Below are 15244 nucleotides of genomic sequence, written 5' to 3'. Positions count from 1 at the left end.
CGAACACATTTCTTGCGTTATTTTTAGCTCAGGTCTTAATTCTATATTAAGGTTCGTAAGATTGATTTTAAGGATATTATTAACGTAGTTCAAGGATGAAATTAGGCAAATAAATAGTAATTTTAATCTAAGATTAATGTAATGAAAATAAACTTAGTTAATAACACGAAAAAATGATTAAGAAGTCATACTATAATATAGGAGATAAATATCCTTTACCAAATATGCATGTGAAATGTTTCGCTGAATCATTTCTTATAACAAGTTAGTATTTTGTCTCTTCTTATCCATCAAACTGTTGATGTATAAAATAGTTTTGATGAAAATCAGAAAAATTTCTCATTACTTAGGATTAAAATTACTTAAATAAAATTTAAGCATATTAAGATTAAGCTCCGGATTTAGTTCGTAGGATACAATATATGATCGTGATCAATAAAATTTTCATTTTGAAACTTCATCAATTTGTCATTTTTTAAATCGCAAAACTATCTAAGTACCTTTATAATACATATAAAATAGTTACTTTAATGCATATGTAAAATACTTATAAAACACTGCAACAGAAACTCAAGAAAACGACTCGTGAAGTCAAGCACTCTGAAGAATTGAAGTTCTATGCTCTCTAGCAAAACTGCACATAAAAATTATTATTTACCCGTCACGAACAGCGAGTGGTTATAAATTGTAACCTGTAACTGACGCCGTTACTCTTGCACATCTCTATCCACCTCGCGTCGTCGACAAATTTCGTGCGATCCGCATTCAAATTCAAAAAACGCAATGCCTATTCAAAACGAAAGCTTAGCCACTCCGCGCTGAATTCCAACGACAGCTTTTTCTCAAGTTACCCTACCGTCTTCAGCGCGGCCATTGTGCTTTAAAGCCATATTTCTCGACAAAAACCGCGCTTAAAATTCGCCAGACACTTTTATCGTTTCGGCTCGGCTGCTCATACGTGGCCATAGAATAATTCAATTTATTAAAATATTTATATAAAAAAACAGAGTGGGGATGAGATGTTTTCGTATTTTTTATTCAAATTTGCGGTTATGTGATGACTTCTTAACGCTTCAATGAAAGTAATATATCTTCACTCTTTCTAATTTATTATTCATAATTTAATTAAAAATACTTGTGTATGCATTTACGTTAGCGTTCTCAAGCTCGCAGCTGATAGTCACCAAGCATTGAAAAATTTTCGACACCGCCCCCTAGCAACTTTAAAAATGTCTTCATAGAGTCACGTTACGCCAAGAATCCAATGAATTGTATCCAACACTCATATCAGAGGCACTAGGATACAAATACGGATACGGTCCGCACTCCTTCTTATAGAGATATCTCAGAACTTTCCTTTGAATTCTCTCCAATAATAATGAGTACTTCGCTTTACTTGAAATGAGCCATATTCGAGGACACAACAAACGAGCGTATCGTACGGAATGCAAATCACCAAGAAATTATTAAAGTGCGTAACTTATCCGAGCATCCTCGAAACAAAATTTGCCGATGTGCATAAAAATGTCCAACCCTACTCAACGGTCACTCTCAATTCAACTGTCAAAAAAAAATTAAATGACGTCTATTTGTTTTTCTACATTGATATTTTTGTCATAAAAATGTAAAAACAGAGCAGATTCATTGCTACTGATATCGATATACTATGAAAAAGTGTTGATTAATCAAGTATCCTTCGATATGGTTTGAAGCATACTTGTGAATTATGATTTTAAATACTTTGACTAGTGCTCATAAAATCGACACCAGTTTATAATTATATATCATGGATTCGTCTCTCTCTTTATTAATGAGAGCCACTTTTGTAATTTTCCATACATTGGTAAAATTATACATAAAAATAATCGGAAAATCTAAACCTTTGTCAAGTTTCTTTGTAATGATAAATATATAAAAACTATATTATAATATATATTTTAAATATATATTAATATATACATATTTTTAACGTAAATCAGATAATAGCTATACTAGGAAAGTCTTAATAATATTATATAAATTAAATTAAATATTCACCTAATAATGATTAAATTTAATACATACATACATATGTAGATTTCATCATCTATTGTAAATTCTGAATGGTGTGGTTAATTATAATTGATGTGCTCTAAAGCCTTATAATATCAGTAATTGGATAGATTGGAGCAATTGAGTTATTGTGTAATTAATTTATAATATTAAAATTAATCCTTTTTTCACACACTATTGTAATAATAATTATATTCAAGTCCTGGATTATTTATTATACAATATTTTATCGTTATATCAAATGATTATAATCTAATAATGAATTATTGATTTTAATTAAAGATTCAGTATCAATATTAGCAGATCAAAAAAATTTTAAACTCAGTGATAAAAAAGTAAATTCTTACAAATTTTCATATGAGGAAGTTTTCTATATGAGCACAGTTTAACTTTATAGTTTTAAGTTAAATTTTTTTTTTAAAAAATATATCTGCAGCTAAGTTTTTTGTTGAGAAAAATTTCAATCGCCCTTCTGAGCTTAAAAAATCTTAATTAATTTTTACTATGACTAAGACATTAAACCGCTGTATGGTAAAGCAAGTCAGGATATGGTTATTGCCTTTCATTTCTTATAAAAATCACGAGCACGAATAAAGTTCACCTCTGACACAACTGGCTTAATGCACGTGATAGATTGAAATGTGTTTCACAAAGTACTATATATCTAAGATTTTGAATTTTATTTTAATTTATATTTAATTTTAATCATAATTCATTTAACATTTTCGATACCCCGCTTATCACTACTTACTCTGTATGCAGCTATGATTTTAACGGACTTCTTGAAAGCACCGAATATCGTTGCCCGAAAGAGTTTAACAAATCTCTTAATATACCGATTTTTTAAAAGTATTAAAAATCAATTAAATAGATTAGCAATAATATAATATAATATAATATATATTGGACAAAGTCTTAAAATGGATTAAAAATTTCAAGGTGAAATTATAAAATAGTTATTCTAGTATATACACGTATGTCAGTTTATTAAAAAAAGAATTAGGAGCCAGAATATTTATATTATATATAAGATGCATATAAATAGTAAATTCATTAAAAGGTGGGTTACTGCAATAATAATAACTGAGCAAAAGAGTAAAATAATTATAGTAAACTATATATTTGAATTTCATATTTTTTTAAGTTTATCTATACAGGATCATTTTATTTTTAACTATTCTTTGAAACTAATACAGACTATATCGATAATCACGAAATACACGAAAACTTCAGAAACCAATTAAATATAACTTTAATTATACCTGTGTGAATAAAAGTTTAATTATATAAGCAAAGCATTGAAATTGAATGCAAAGCATTCAACATACATGTCTGGCACAAAACAGAAAGAAATTAAGTCGTGGATTATAGATTCACATATAGTACACAAGTTTTAACAAAATTTATGAAAAATATCTCATCTTCATTATCAAGTTTTTAATTAAATATAATATCGTTTGCACCATTCTGCATCACCTTTGTCGTGATAAAAACGCTAAAACCCTAAGTTCTACTCCTCTTTGCACAATTAAGCTGAATATTGCACCGAGGTGAGTGGAATTTTTCACCAAGCGCCATTTTGTCGCCCATCTGCAATGTAAAGAGCTCTTTGTTCAGTTTGTTTTGTATTCGATGTGACGGAGTAGGAGAACGCCCCGAAGCTATTTCTGTTCCTCCAGACGCTCACCAAAAACCATAACACGCTTCATAAAAAACGTATTTTAAACAAAGTTTTATAAATTCATAAAGAATAATCTACGCGTGCTCTGTGGTCCGAAAACAAAGCGCACTCTCAAAATAAATCAATTTCCACACATACCTATCTTAAAGCGCATATTCCTTTCAAAGACTCTCTTTATAACTCCATTTAGAACCTATAAATATTTTATATTTCTATAAATATTTACTCTTTGAATACTATCGAAGCGGCGAAGGAATTCTATGGATAAATATAGACTAAGAAGCCATTCCTCCGAGGTCTTCTTGGCTAGTCATGCTTTCGTTTGAGTTGAACAAACAATTAAAGCAAGCATTTTTTAATGTAATTTTAAACAAACATTGTTTAATGTATATTAAGAATGTAAGTGAAAAAAGCATTAATCATTTTTGTTAATCACACAAGAGTAACGACTTAACGGAAAATTTTAATTAAATGTAAAGTAGGGTTACGTAGTGAAAATTTTCAATTAAGCCCACGGTGTAACTAGAGTTCGTTCTCTATCGGGGAAACCTCTTTAAAACGTTTTAAAAATTTATAATGACGGCAATAATTTATTTTAAAACATTATAAGCAAACTTATATAAATTAACACAAATGGAAATAAAAATATACTGTTATATAAATTAAAGCCATTAAATCTGAGCAATAATACATATGTATATATTTTGCCTTAAATACCTACTTTATGCTTTTAGATATTGTATAATATTATGAAATAATTTTAATCTGAGTTTTAATAAAATGTAATTAAAATGATTTTTAAATAAGCCTTTATATGGAACTTACTATACAACTTAATTTGCAATTTAGCATGTGACTGAAATTATTATTATTATTTTTATATTGTAAAATTGCTACACAGTTTTTTATATTCCTGTCGATTATGTCCATATATTATATAATAGATATAAACTTTTATCAAGATAAAACATAATATTTAAATTGTAACAAATGTTTATTTGTATAGTTACCAATACTGCCTTATTGACACATGTACGTGTTTATATTGTACATCCCTAAGGAAAATCCGTCTTTTAATTCAGTTAACCGGTACAAAAGCTTGACAAGTTGAACCGCTAATTCGGTTACGTTTCGACTTTTGAGCTTATGAATTAGTCCCTGCGAAGTGAGCAGGATACGTCCGAGATTAATTTCGCGGATCCCTAACCCCACCTCCCAGAACAAAACAAGACTCGAATCGAAATGCTGCCACGCCGCAAAAGCTGTGTCGGGATAATCGGGAAATTTATCAAATCATCGTGTTTCCCTTTTCGTTTTCGCCCTGAGCCTCCCGAGTCCCTTCCGTCTTCTCTCATTCCTGCCACTCTCCCGTATTAACTTTCCCGGAATCGCGTTATATGTATATGTCGCGTATATATTATAGATAATGCAATATAGAGACAGATGTACATACATACAGGATGTCACATGAAAATGTATTTCTTCCGCTATAACTTATTCTTATTTCGGCTTTTTTCATTATATGTATTATTATGATTCTGTTTAGTGATTAAGACAATATATCTTATGTTACACTTTAAATTAATTATTTTCCACAAAGTTAAAATTATTAAACCAACCTATCAATATCAATTTATGCCCTAACTATTCCAACAATATTAAACCATTTAAAATTTCGTTTGATTTACACGTGCATAGCTTAAAAATGATTATATAGTCGCTACAATTATATGTGCTAACAAAAAATAACGACAATAGTAACACTATATTAATATCAAGGTCATTGGACTCTGACGTACAAGTTGACGTCATATACACAGATTTTGAAAATGCATTCGATAAAGTTAATCATACTTAACTTGTGAAAAAATTTCTAAGTCTTATAAAGCTATTCTCAAATTACTTGACCAATAGATATCAGTTCGTCAAGTATAAAAACTCTTTTTCTGAACGATATAAGACCTCTACTGGAATACCTCATGGATCCAGCTTGGGTCCATTGCTGTTTCTATTGTTCAATAATGACATAGAAACAGCAATGCATCATTTAAATGTTTTATTATATGCAAATGACTTGAAATTTTTAAAAAAGTGCAGTCGCTTTCGGATTCTCTCGACCTGCAAGAGGATCCTAATTTTTTATGGAAGTGGGCTCTCTAAAACCAATAGCCTTTCAGTGTAAAGAAATGTCACACAATTTAATGTTCAAGGTCGTCAAAATATTTTTACCATTTCGACGGATATATTCTAAACAGGTCTTTTTTTAGTAAGGATTTAGGTGTGACTTTCGAAGAACGTTGGAAATTTATCTAGCACATTGCAGAGATAGCAGATCATTAAAAATGCTTGGTTTTATATAATACTTTAGTATTGCGCACTCTTTATGATGCCCTAGTCCGCAGCATACTAGAAACTTCCAGGCGTAATGAGTCAATGTAATGAATTAAAGCTGGAAAAAGTACAGCATAAATTCCTTTGGTATTTATACTTGAGGAATCCGTTCTGGTTTCTCAGTGCTTTATACATTTTTTTCTCAACTCGCAGAATTTTTTATATAATTAAACACTTCTGGAAATTGCTCAAAGGCTTCTTAGACAACCCATCGGTGCTCAAGCAGCTCCAAATGTGGGCTCCGGAAGGTGGTTATAGTTTTCGGTCGCGTCCACTGTTCTTGCCTGTAAAGTCTAGAGCTGGAGCACTTGCCAATTCTTCTCTGGCAGGGGCCGTTCGTCTGCTCAATACTGTGCATAGAGATATTGACATTTTCTTGTGCACATATGTGGTTTTGGTCCAATTCATGTGAGACAATGTACACTTGTTGAGGTGATTTGTATCTCTTATTTTATCTTGTTTTCATGTTTTACTCATATGTGTATATGTGTGTGTGTGTGTGCGTATATGAATTTGTATGTATGCATAAGCATATATGTATATATTTGTATATATTTTAAAATTGTAATATATTTTATACTTTTGGCAGTCGTGACGCAATAGGTTAACCTGACAGGTCACTATGGTCATAATTTTAATAAATAAATATTATTGAAATAAATTATTAAAAAAAAATACTGAGCATATTTTTGTAATGATTTCACAAAAAAATATATTTATATAGTGAAATTATAATCAATAATTCAGCTTTAGATAAGTTAAAATAATATTATTCGTCATATTAATCGTTAAAATGCATCATAACACGATTTTTTTTGTGATTGTAGTATATCAAAAATCGCTAATATTGTATCTATTAATTCTGCACATTGAATAAAGACAAGTCGAGTTATATATTACTATGTTATACTGAATCAGTATATACTGAATAAATTTCAAGTTGAAATTTTTGCTCTAGTATTAGTCTAACTTTGTATTTTAATGTAGAAATACTCAGATACATTTACATCTAGTTTATATTCATTTTTATATCAGACACTCCATGTAATCGTATATTCGCGAAACCTTAACGTATACACACATTCTATGTTCTGCAAAAAATACAGCAACTCCAATCTGAAATAGCAATCGTATCGTTTATTTTTTTTCTTCTGCTTGCCGCGGTTGGTATAAATTCATATTTCTGCACTAAAGAACTGATCCTTGTACACAAACTGCGAAAACAAAAGAATGTAAATGGATATAGAAATTTATATTTCGAAAACTACTTGTTTTCGTAGACATTTATCTCCCCTTTGTGAAGAAAATTGCGTTGTTATCATAACTACGTGCTTACGAATAATAATGTTTCACATATATTACTTATTTATATCCAATTAAAGATAAAAATAAATAGAAGTTTTTTTCAAAGATTTTACTTTTCTAACACATATATTTGTATAGGATCTGCTTGTTAAATTACAACTTAATGTTAAATTGTTGTGATTTTGATATTGAATCAATCGTATATGTCAACCGTTTTTTATCGCACATTTTTTTTTTACTTGCAGCATAATAAAACTCTCAATTTTAAATTGAGAATAAGGTTGACTGATTACTTTTTGTCCATTATGTTGCCAATTAAAGAAATATGAACGTGCTGCAACTAACACAATCTCTTGAATCTAAATTTCATTAATTTTTCTAGTATTACAAATAAAAACAGTTTTTAAGTTGTTTAAAATAAGCTATTGCTTCATTTTTAATATGTTTTAGTTTATAATTTAATCTACAAAAATATCAAAAATATATCAGAGCCTTTAGAATATTTGACATGTATAATTATTTACATTTATATTGATCTTCGTCGCTAGCTCGCGCGCCAATATAAACTTTATTAGTACTTTGTGTCTCATATCATGCAAATTCACTTTACGACACTGGTAATGTTTAGTTTATCCAATAAAGAAGCGCACTTTTTCCCGGGACCCCAGCCTTGTCATTACCATTTTATTACATACTCCTCTCGTTTCGATACGCGTGAAATATTAGACGCCCCTGTTTCGTCCGACAATGGAGCCAAAGCCCCGATATTAAAAAATGGATACACACCCTTACCAGTAACTTTGTCAAAGATATCTTGATCTTTTTTATTTTAAAAATAAATATTATATTAGCTTTTAAATAATTCGGATTTAAAGTATATTTTTACTAGTATAAATATAATTATATTTTTTAGTTAAATCATATCCAAATACATTTTTAGCGATACATTAAACTACGTGTGTGATACATTACACTACGGTTACTAATAATATAAGATAAATTTACATATTCATTATAAAACTTGATCAATAAACCAGTTAAATAATACACATATCATAACACAGGTAGTCGTAAAAATGATTATACCAAAAATAATATATACGTTACTAAATAAGCTAATGACAAAGACGTGTTCTTAAAAAAATCTGATTTCTTTTATAGTTATTTTATAGCCAAAAAATTATATACGGGCTTGGTCATAATAGTGGGGCACCCCAATAAATGAATTATAAATAAAAATATAAATAAAAAAACGATCGAGGTTGTTTACAGTGTTTACTTTATTTTACTTTAATATCAAGTAGACTCACCCTTAGCATTAATTACAGCTACAATCCTTTTTGGAAATAATTTTATCTATTCTATCTGCAATTTTTCTCGCAGCTTAATTTTGAATTTGCAATTGTATTGGACAACCATTCCTTTTAATTTTGCCAATAAATTCTCCATAGGTCTAGTGAGTATGCAAGCCATTCTAAAAGCCACTCTCAACCCCTGCATTTTATGGCACGGAGTTTTGTCCTGTTGGAATCGAATGTTAGCGTGATCTGTGGTTGAAAATATTTTTGTGTAGGAATCTATTAAAATAGATACAACATTGAAATATAAGTGTTATTATTCACACTAGCCTCGCAAGTGTACAGGTTATCTACCCCTGTTGTTGTCATGCAACTCCATACAATAACGCTTCCGCCACAATATTTGACTTTGGGTACTACGCAATCAGCTATATAGTCTTCTACAACTCTTCAACGTACGTGTACTAAACCAGAAGTCCCCAAAACTTTTAAAATATGCTTAAAAAAGTATGATTTTTGAATAAATTAAGCTCTTAATATATTTTTTTATATTTACCAACTTTATCGAACTAAATGACTTTCACCCAATCTTCAGATGTCCAATCTCGGACCTCTATTTTCAGACCCACTCTTACTCTTGAGTTTTACTTATTTCTGAAAGCCACGGTTTGTGTCGGGCTTTACAACCTCTGAGTTTTACATCGTTGATCCTTCTTCTCACCGTCCGCGAATAAATGAATGGCCATCCGCTTGCAAAAGCTTCAGCAGCCAGCATTGAAGACGATTTCAGACAATTTTAAAGGACTCACGAACCAAGATTCGATCTCCCTGGACAGTTATCTTTCGTTTTCATCCAGTTTTTGACTTTGATTTGTATCATTTTGTATAGCACATTTACTAATTTTCGACATATTCAGTCAATAATAAGCAATATGCAAATGCAATAAAATTATATTCGTTTTTTTAGCTTCACTTAATTCGCGTTTTTTGACATTTTTTAAATGTTTACATAATATTCACAATAAATTAATAAATAAAAACGACAAAAAAATTTAAACCCATGTGAGCAATTAAAAACGACAAATTTCTTTATATAGTTCTCATAATTGCGGTTAAAACTACCTGCTAAAATATTTCGGTCAGACTATTCACTTGTAAAGAGTTACACATCATTTTAACGGGTGTCCCATTATAATGGTCAAGATTGTATAATATATAAAAAATTCAAAAATATAACCATGTTACTATGACTCATCTTTCAATGTTTGTAATGTATATAATGTTATATAGCTAGCATTATAAATATATATTCGAAGAAGCAAATTAATTATATTAAATTTTACTAAAATTTATCAAAAAATAAAATTGACTGCAATTAAATATTGCTTTATAAAATACCTATTATAGAAAAACTAAGCATATAATATTTATTTTACATATCAATAGTCATATATTTATGAGGGGGAAAGACCAAAAGAATCGTAATCTAAGATGTTAAAAATTCACACGTCATTTAATAAAAACATTCACAGGATATATTCACTGAAATTTACTGTTTGGTGCACTTTATGTACTGGAAGGGTCATTGGACCGAACCAATCAATGGTTTACGCTACCGTAAGATGCCGAACGACTTTTTGAGCGAATGAACGATTTGGACCTAAAGTAATACGGTTTTAACATAATGACCACTTGATGGCATACAGCGCATAACAAAATCTCTTCGTATTATCTAACATTTTTTTTACTTGATTATACATGTTTATACATCCACAACTATAATTAAGTAAATGTGTATATAATATGCTGAAAATATTTTAGCATATCGCAATACTTCATTCTTATATCATATAATACATAAACCTCTTACATATGGTGAAGCAAAAATCCTATACGACGTCGTAACCCTTCGCTTTAAACAGACCTCGCAATTTTTTACGACACTTTTTCCCGGATATATCGGAGTAAAATCCGCAAAATTGCGAACGAGAAATGGTCGTAACTCTTTCAAAGGTTGAGAAGAGCTGTAACGTTTGATTATTTGGCAAAGCATGTCTTCCGCGTTCACTGCGTGATCTAGTGTCATTGTAGCTATGAGATAATTATTGACTCTTATTGGCATTTAATTAGTTGAGCAGTCTGCTAGTAATACTCATTCCGCTATAAACAGACTTGTCCTTATAACTGACCGTGATGCTTGACCTCTAATACTTTATCAGTGTCACAGTATTTACTCCTAAAGAGCAACGTCCATATAAGACATATCTAAGAAACCATATGTAGAACAATAACTGTATGCCATATTTGTAACAAGAGGCTATTAGAATAGTTATAAATAGAAAAATTCATTAACATTTAAATTAAATTAAACAACTATTCAATATTATTGGCAAGTATATAAACCTACACGCTGGTTACAATCTTTATGATTATTATACAAGATAAGATTTTTAGATTTCTTACTTTAACTATCTATAAAGTTCAGCTTTAGAGAAAATGTTTACTCTATTGTTATTAAAAATAAGGGTGGGCCTAATAAATATTAAAAATGCGCTTAAAATAAACACTAAGCAATCTCAATCGGTTTTTTATTTATATTTTCACGATTTTTTTTATTTTATTTATTTTTTCACAAAATTTGAGAAGAAATCTGATATATTTACGATCAGCACATTTTTTTCAGATTATTTAATTTTTATATTGTAATCTTACCCACCGATTTATAACTTATAACTATGCGTCAAGCTGTAAAAACTATAAATTCTATAAAACAAATATTACATCAGTAGACGCTCGAGATACTACTCATACCTAAAAAAAAAGCTAAATTTTCAGTAATTTCTACTACTAATAAGTTTACCTTTTCTATTTCAAAAAATCAATTTAATAACCTCTATACTAATACTTAGTTTAAAATAAATATTAAAATTATTATAAATTCCTTTACATATTTTATATAAAAAATAATGGCAAACTCTGAGAAGTTATTTTTAAAATCCATTTTTTACAGTTTGATATCTAAAGTATTCACAATTCTTTTTTCTTTGTTACAGATGGTGGTGGTAGTTTGGGAGGAGTACCAGTTGGATGGGCAATAGGAGGAGCTGGTGCCTTGGTGCTCTGCGGTGCCATCTTGGCAGCAGCAGCTAGAGCAGCATGTAGAAGATCTCAAAGATCACCGACAGGAGCACCACAATCTAAACCACCAGCTCCGTCAAATCAATCCAGACCTCCAAACTCTCTCTTGGAGATCAACACAGGAGAGCAACGATACGTTGTAGCCTACACCTTAAAACCCACGGCCGAGAGAGACCGACAGCCGGATATTCTTAACCCCAGATCAGGTGAGAATTAATAATATTATACAATGAATTAAGAAATGACAGTAAAATATTCCTCTCTCTATGTTAAAAGCTCGAGCTTTTAATGAACAGACCTCTTTGGTAGCTTATCTGCAAACTACAAACTAAATTATAAACAATATTAATTAAAATCTAAGCTTCACTAAATACCGCGCTGTTAAGACTGCACTAATAGAGTTAACAAGGAGTTCTCATAATAATCAGCTCGCCCGCTTAGCCTTTGATATATTTTAATCTAAAAGGAAATTTCATTATATATGTTCACAAAACGAGTCGAAATTCATTGAGTGTTGAAAATTTAATCACGGCACGGGTAACGACTTGGTGAAGCTTTGCTGCGTTTTATCTTAAACGGTGCATTTACTTTGTGTTGAAGGAAAGCATAGATCAAGTTTGTTACTTTCAACTAAGCACTTTATATAACTATAGCAAACTATTTTAATTTGAAATATATCGAGTTTTAAGTAGTATACGTATTTTAACTAGTGTGCTTAAAAGTTTAGTTAAAATAAATTTAACAATCAACGATTAAATATATGTCTGAGAGGAAAAATAGTATTCGCCACATAGAACTATTTTTAAAGAGACTGAAAAAAATATTAGGTCACTTACTTACTCGTGTCATATTAGTTTAGCTTGAAAAAGTCGAAAATACAAGTAGTACAGTTGCTTTTATAATACAATTAATAACAGTAAATTAAAATGTTGAGTTATTTCTGGCACGTATTGTATGTTTAAATATTATTTTTACATATATTATTTTTTTCTAAAATTTAACTGGTAATTTAAAGCAAGAAAAGAACCCCCTTCTAATATAAAAATAAAAGCTTTATTACCAAATTAAGACATTAGATTATAAGGTGAAACTTTAATTTTGATATCTAATTAGGATAGATCAGAGACAGACCAGCTCGTAGTTTAACTCAATTTCGCCTCGACCACTTAAGACAATAAATTACCAACAACCGACTTGGACACATACATTAGATAAATTTGTACATACATAAACAATTTTATTATATTCCGGTTCTTAGTAAAAAAATTCAATAATTGATTAATATTATTTTTCATTTAGAATTTGAACAATTTTAAGCTCTAGTCTGACTTTACTGTCTTTGCTGTTACTATTTATAAATTATTAGCAAATACGATAACAGTATATCAAAGTAGCATTACAAAGACTTGTAGACTCATGCATGGCTTTGTATAACAATAACATAAATACATACTCTGCCAGAAGAGATTAATAAATATATCACATGAACTAATAAATACTTCTATCGCCAAACATCGATGATACAATTGAATCGTATTTTTTTAAGAGCATCTAAACGATTTCGATGTCAATTGTGTTTGGCAATGTTCCAGTGCTTATTTTTATTATTCGAAAATAATTGACCCACATTGCTGCGACTCATTTCCGATTTTAGAACAGGAAATTTTCTAACTTGTGCGATAATCGAAAGTCCAAGCAAAATATTGCGTTAGAGATTATTTTATATATAGCTATATAAATAATATTTTGAATAACAAAAAAGCATTCACACGTGTGCAGCTCCAAGCAAACGAGAAACTGATCACACACGGTCTATATATAGTGAACCCCCTCGGGTATCACATTTCAGTTATTTTTGTTCAAATAGCTGCATCTGAACTTTGACGGTCACAGACACTTCAGGCTCCTCAAATATGTTTGTCAGTATGTATTTGATTTTTTTTCATACATTGTCCATTTGATGAGTCGGTTTACAGTTTTGGTCTGGTGCCGCATTAGTATGCTTTGTCATGCTTTGGAAGCGTTTTGCATACACATCTGCGTATTTGGACAAGTCGAGACATTTGGGAACGCGCGATTTGGCTATTTCCACCACGACACCTATAATCCCATCCCACATCCGAGATACCGACGTATTTACAAGTGTGTGCCAAGATGAGAGTCTCACACGGACTTTCGATGGTTGCCGGCTTAATAACTTGGTGTTGGCTAGAAATCAAAAAAAAATACTACGAGCATAACCAGTTGAGACGATGATCTATGGGACTTTTATAGTTGTATTGTACGTTAAAAACCATATAATTAATTGAATACAGCTGAATGAAATTCCATAGACATTCGTTCAAGTATTACATTTATTTTCTGTCAATGTATAAAATTTATATATTTAAGGTCATTACGAAAATCACTATATTGTGTCAAGGTTTATTTATTAAAATCAGATAGTGTTATTTAGGTTACGAGAGCAGCTTATTCGACGAAAATTTATAGTATTAACTCTTAATAATTAAGCTGCTCTTATTGCCTAGAAAATTATTATAACTTAAAGTATTTGTATAAATAAACATGCAATTAAACACCGCAAATTAAAATCATAAAATTCCTATTACCCTGTAGATACAACATTTTAATTGTTACATTTTCTAATCTGCATCAGCCTTTTGCTACCCCAGTGCATCACCATGGTCAAAAAACAATACATAGTATTATTACGTTACACAAAAAATATAATACAAATGAGATAAAAAATAATATGCTACATAGTAAGAAAGAAGTGATACAAATTGGACCAACTCCTCGTAGCTGACATTAAATCGCCTATGGCTGTCGCGGCAGCCATAGGCGAGTCGGCTAGTGCGGACGTCCTGGCTTAAACGGACATCAAAAGAGGACGCGATCGTAATTTTCAAAACGGTCCGTAACCCAGAACTGGAATTCCTCGAGAATAGTCTGATCTTCAATAGTTTGATAAAATGTTTAGCAAGAAGGGATAATAACCAAATATCTTCTTATAACGATAACTCAAGATCCATTCCTACACTGTTTCGATTAAGAGACAGTATTTGGTTATTCAAAAAATTCAAAATATAGATCTCGATTAAATAATGTTGCGAACTAAAGTTTCATAGAGAAAGTGCATAATTGACTGAAATACGTTCTGCATAACAAAGTTGAGTATCTTGGAAGATTTATCGCAGACGTTGTTTACGTGTAGAGAGAACCTCCACTTGTTTTCAAACGTGATTTCGAGATCTTTTGTAAAAGTTTCATTAGCCAAAGTGTTACGAATAAATATTTTTAATTCTATAATTTCGAGAAATGATGCGTGTTTTTTGTACGCTATTGTATGTTTCAGAATATAGGGAGAAAGTGGAATTTA

The 15244-nt window shown here is 30.3% G+C and overlaps 1 protein-coding gene across 1 annotated transcript in view; it reads left to right on the top strand.

The window, feature by feature from the left end:
• Positions 1 to 15244, top strand: part of LOC148233025 (neural cell adhesion molecule 1-like) — a 602564-nt gene that overhangs the window by 573670 nt on the left and 13650 nt on the right. Inside the window, exon 15 of the mRNA XM_088190284.1 lies at positions 11781 to 12071. Within this exon, the coding sequence (XP_088046410.1) occupies positions 11781 to 12071 (291 nt within the window). The remainder of the gene's footprint in view (positions 1 to 11780; positions 12072 to 15244) is intronic.

Source organism: Plectrocnemia conspersa, unplaced genomic scaffold (genome assembly GCF_051122295.1).
Source record: "Plectrocnemia conspersa isolate PC_06_02 unplaced genomic scaffold, ASM5112229v1 ptg000008l, whole genome shotgun sequence".
NCBI classification, from domain to species: domain Eukaryota; kingdom Metazoa; phylum Arthropoda; class Insecta; order Trichoptera; family Polycentropodidae; genus Plectrocnemia; species Plectrocnemia conspersa.
This window is presented reverse-complemented; position numbering and strand designations above follow the sequence as displayed.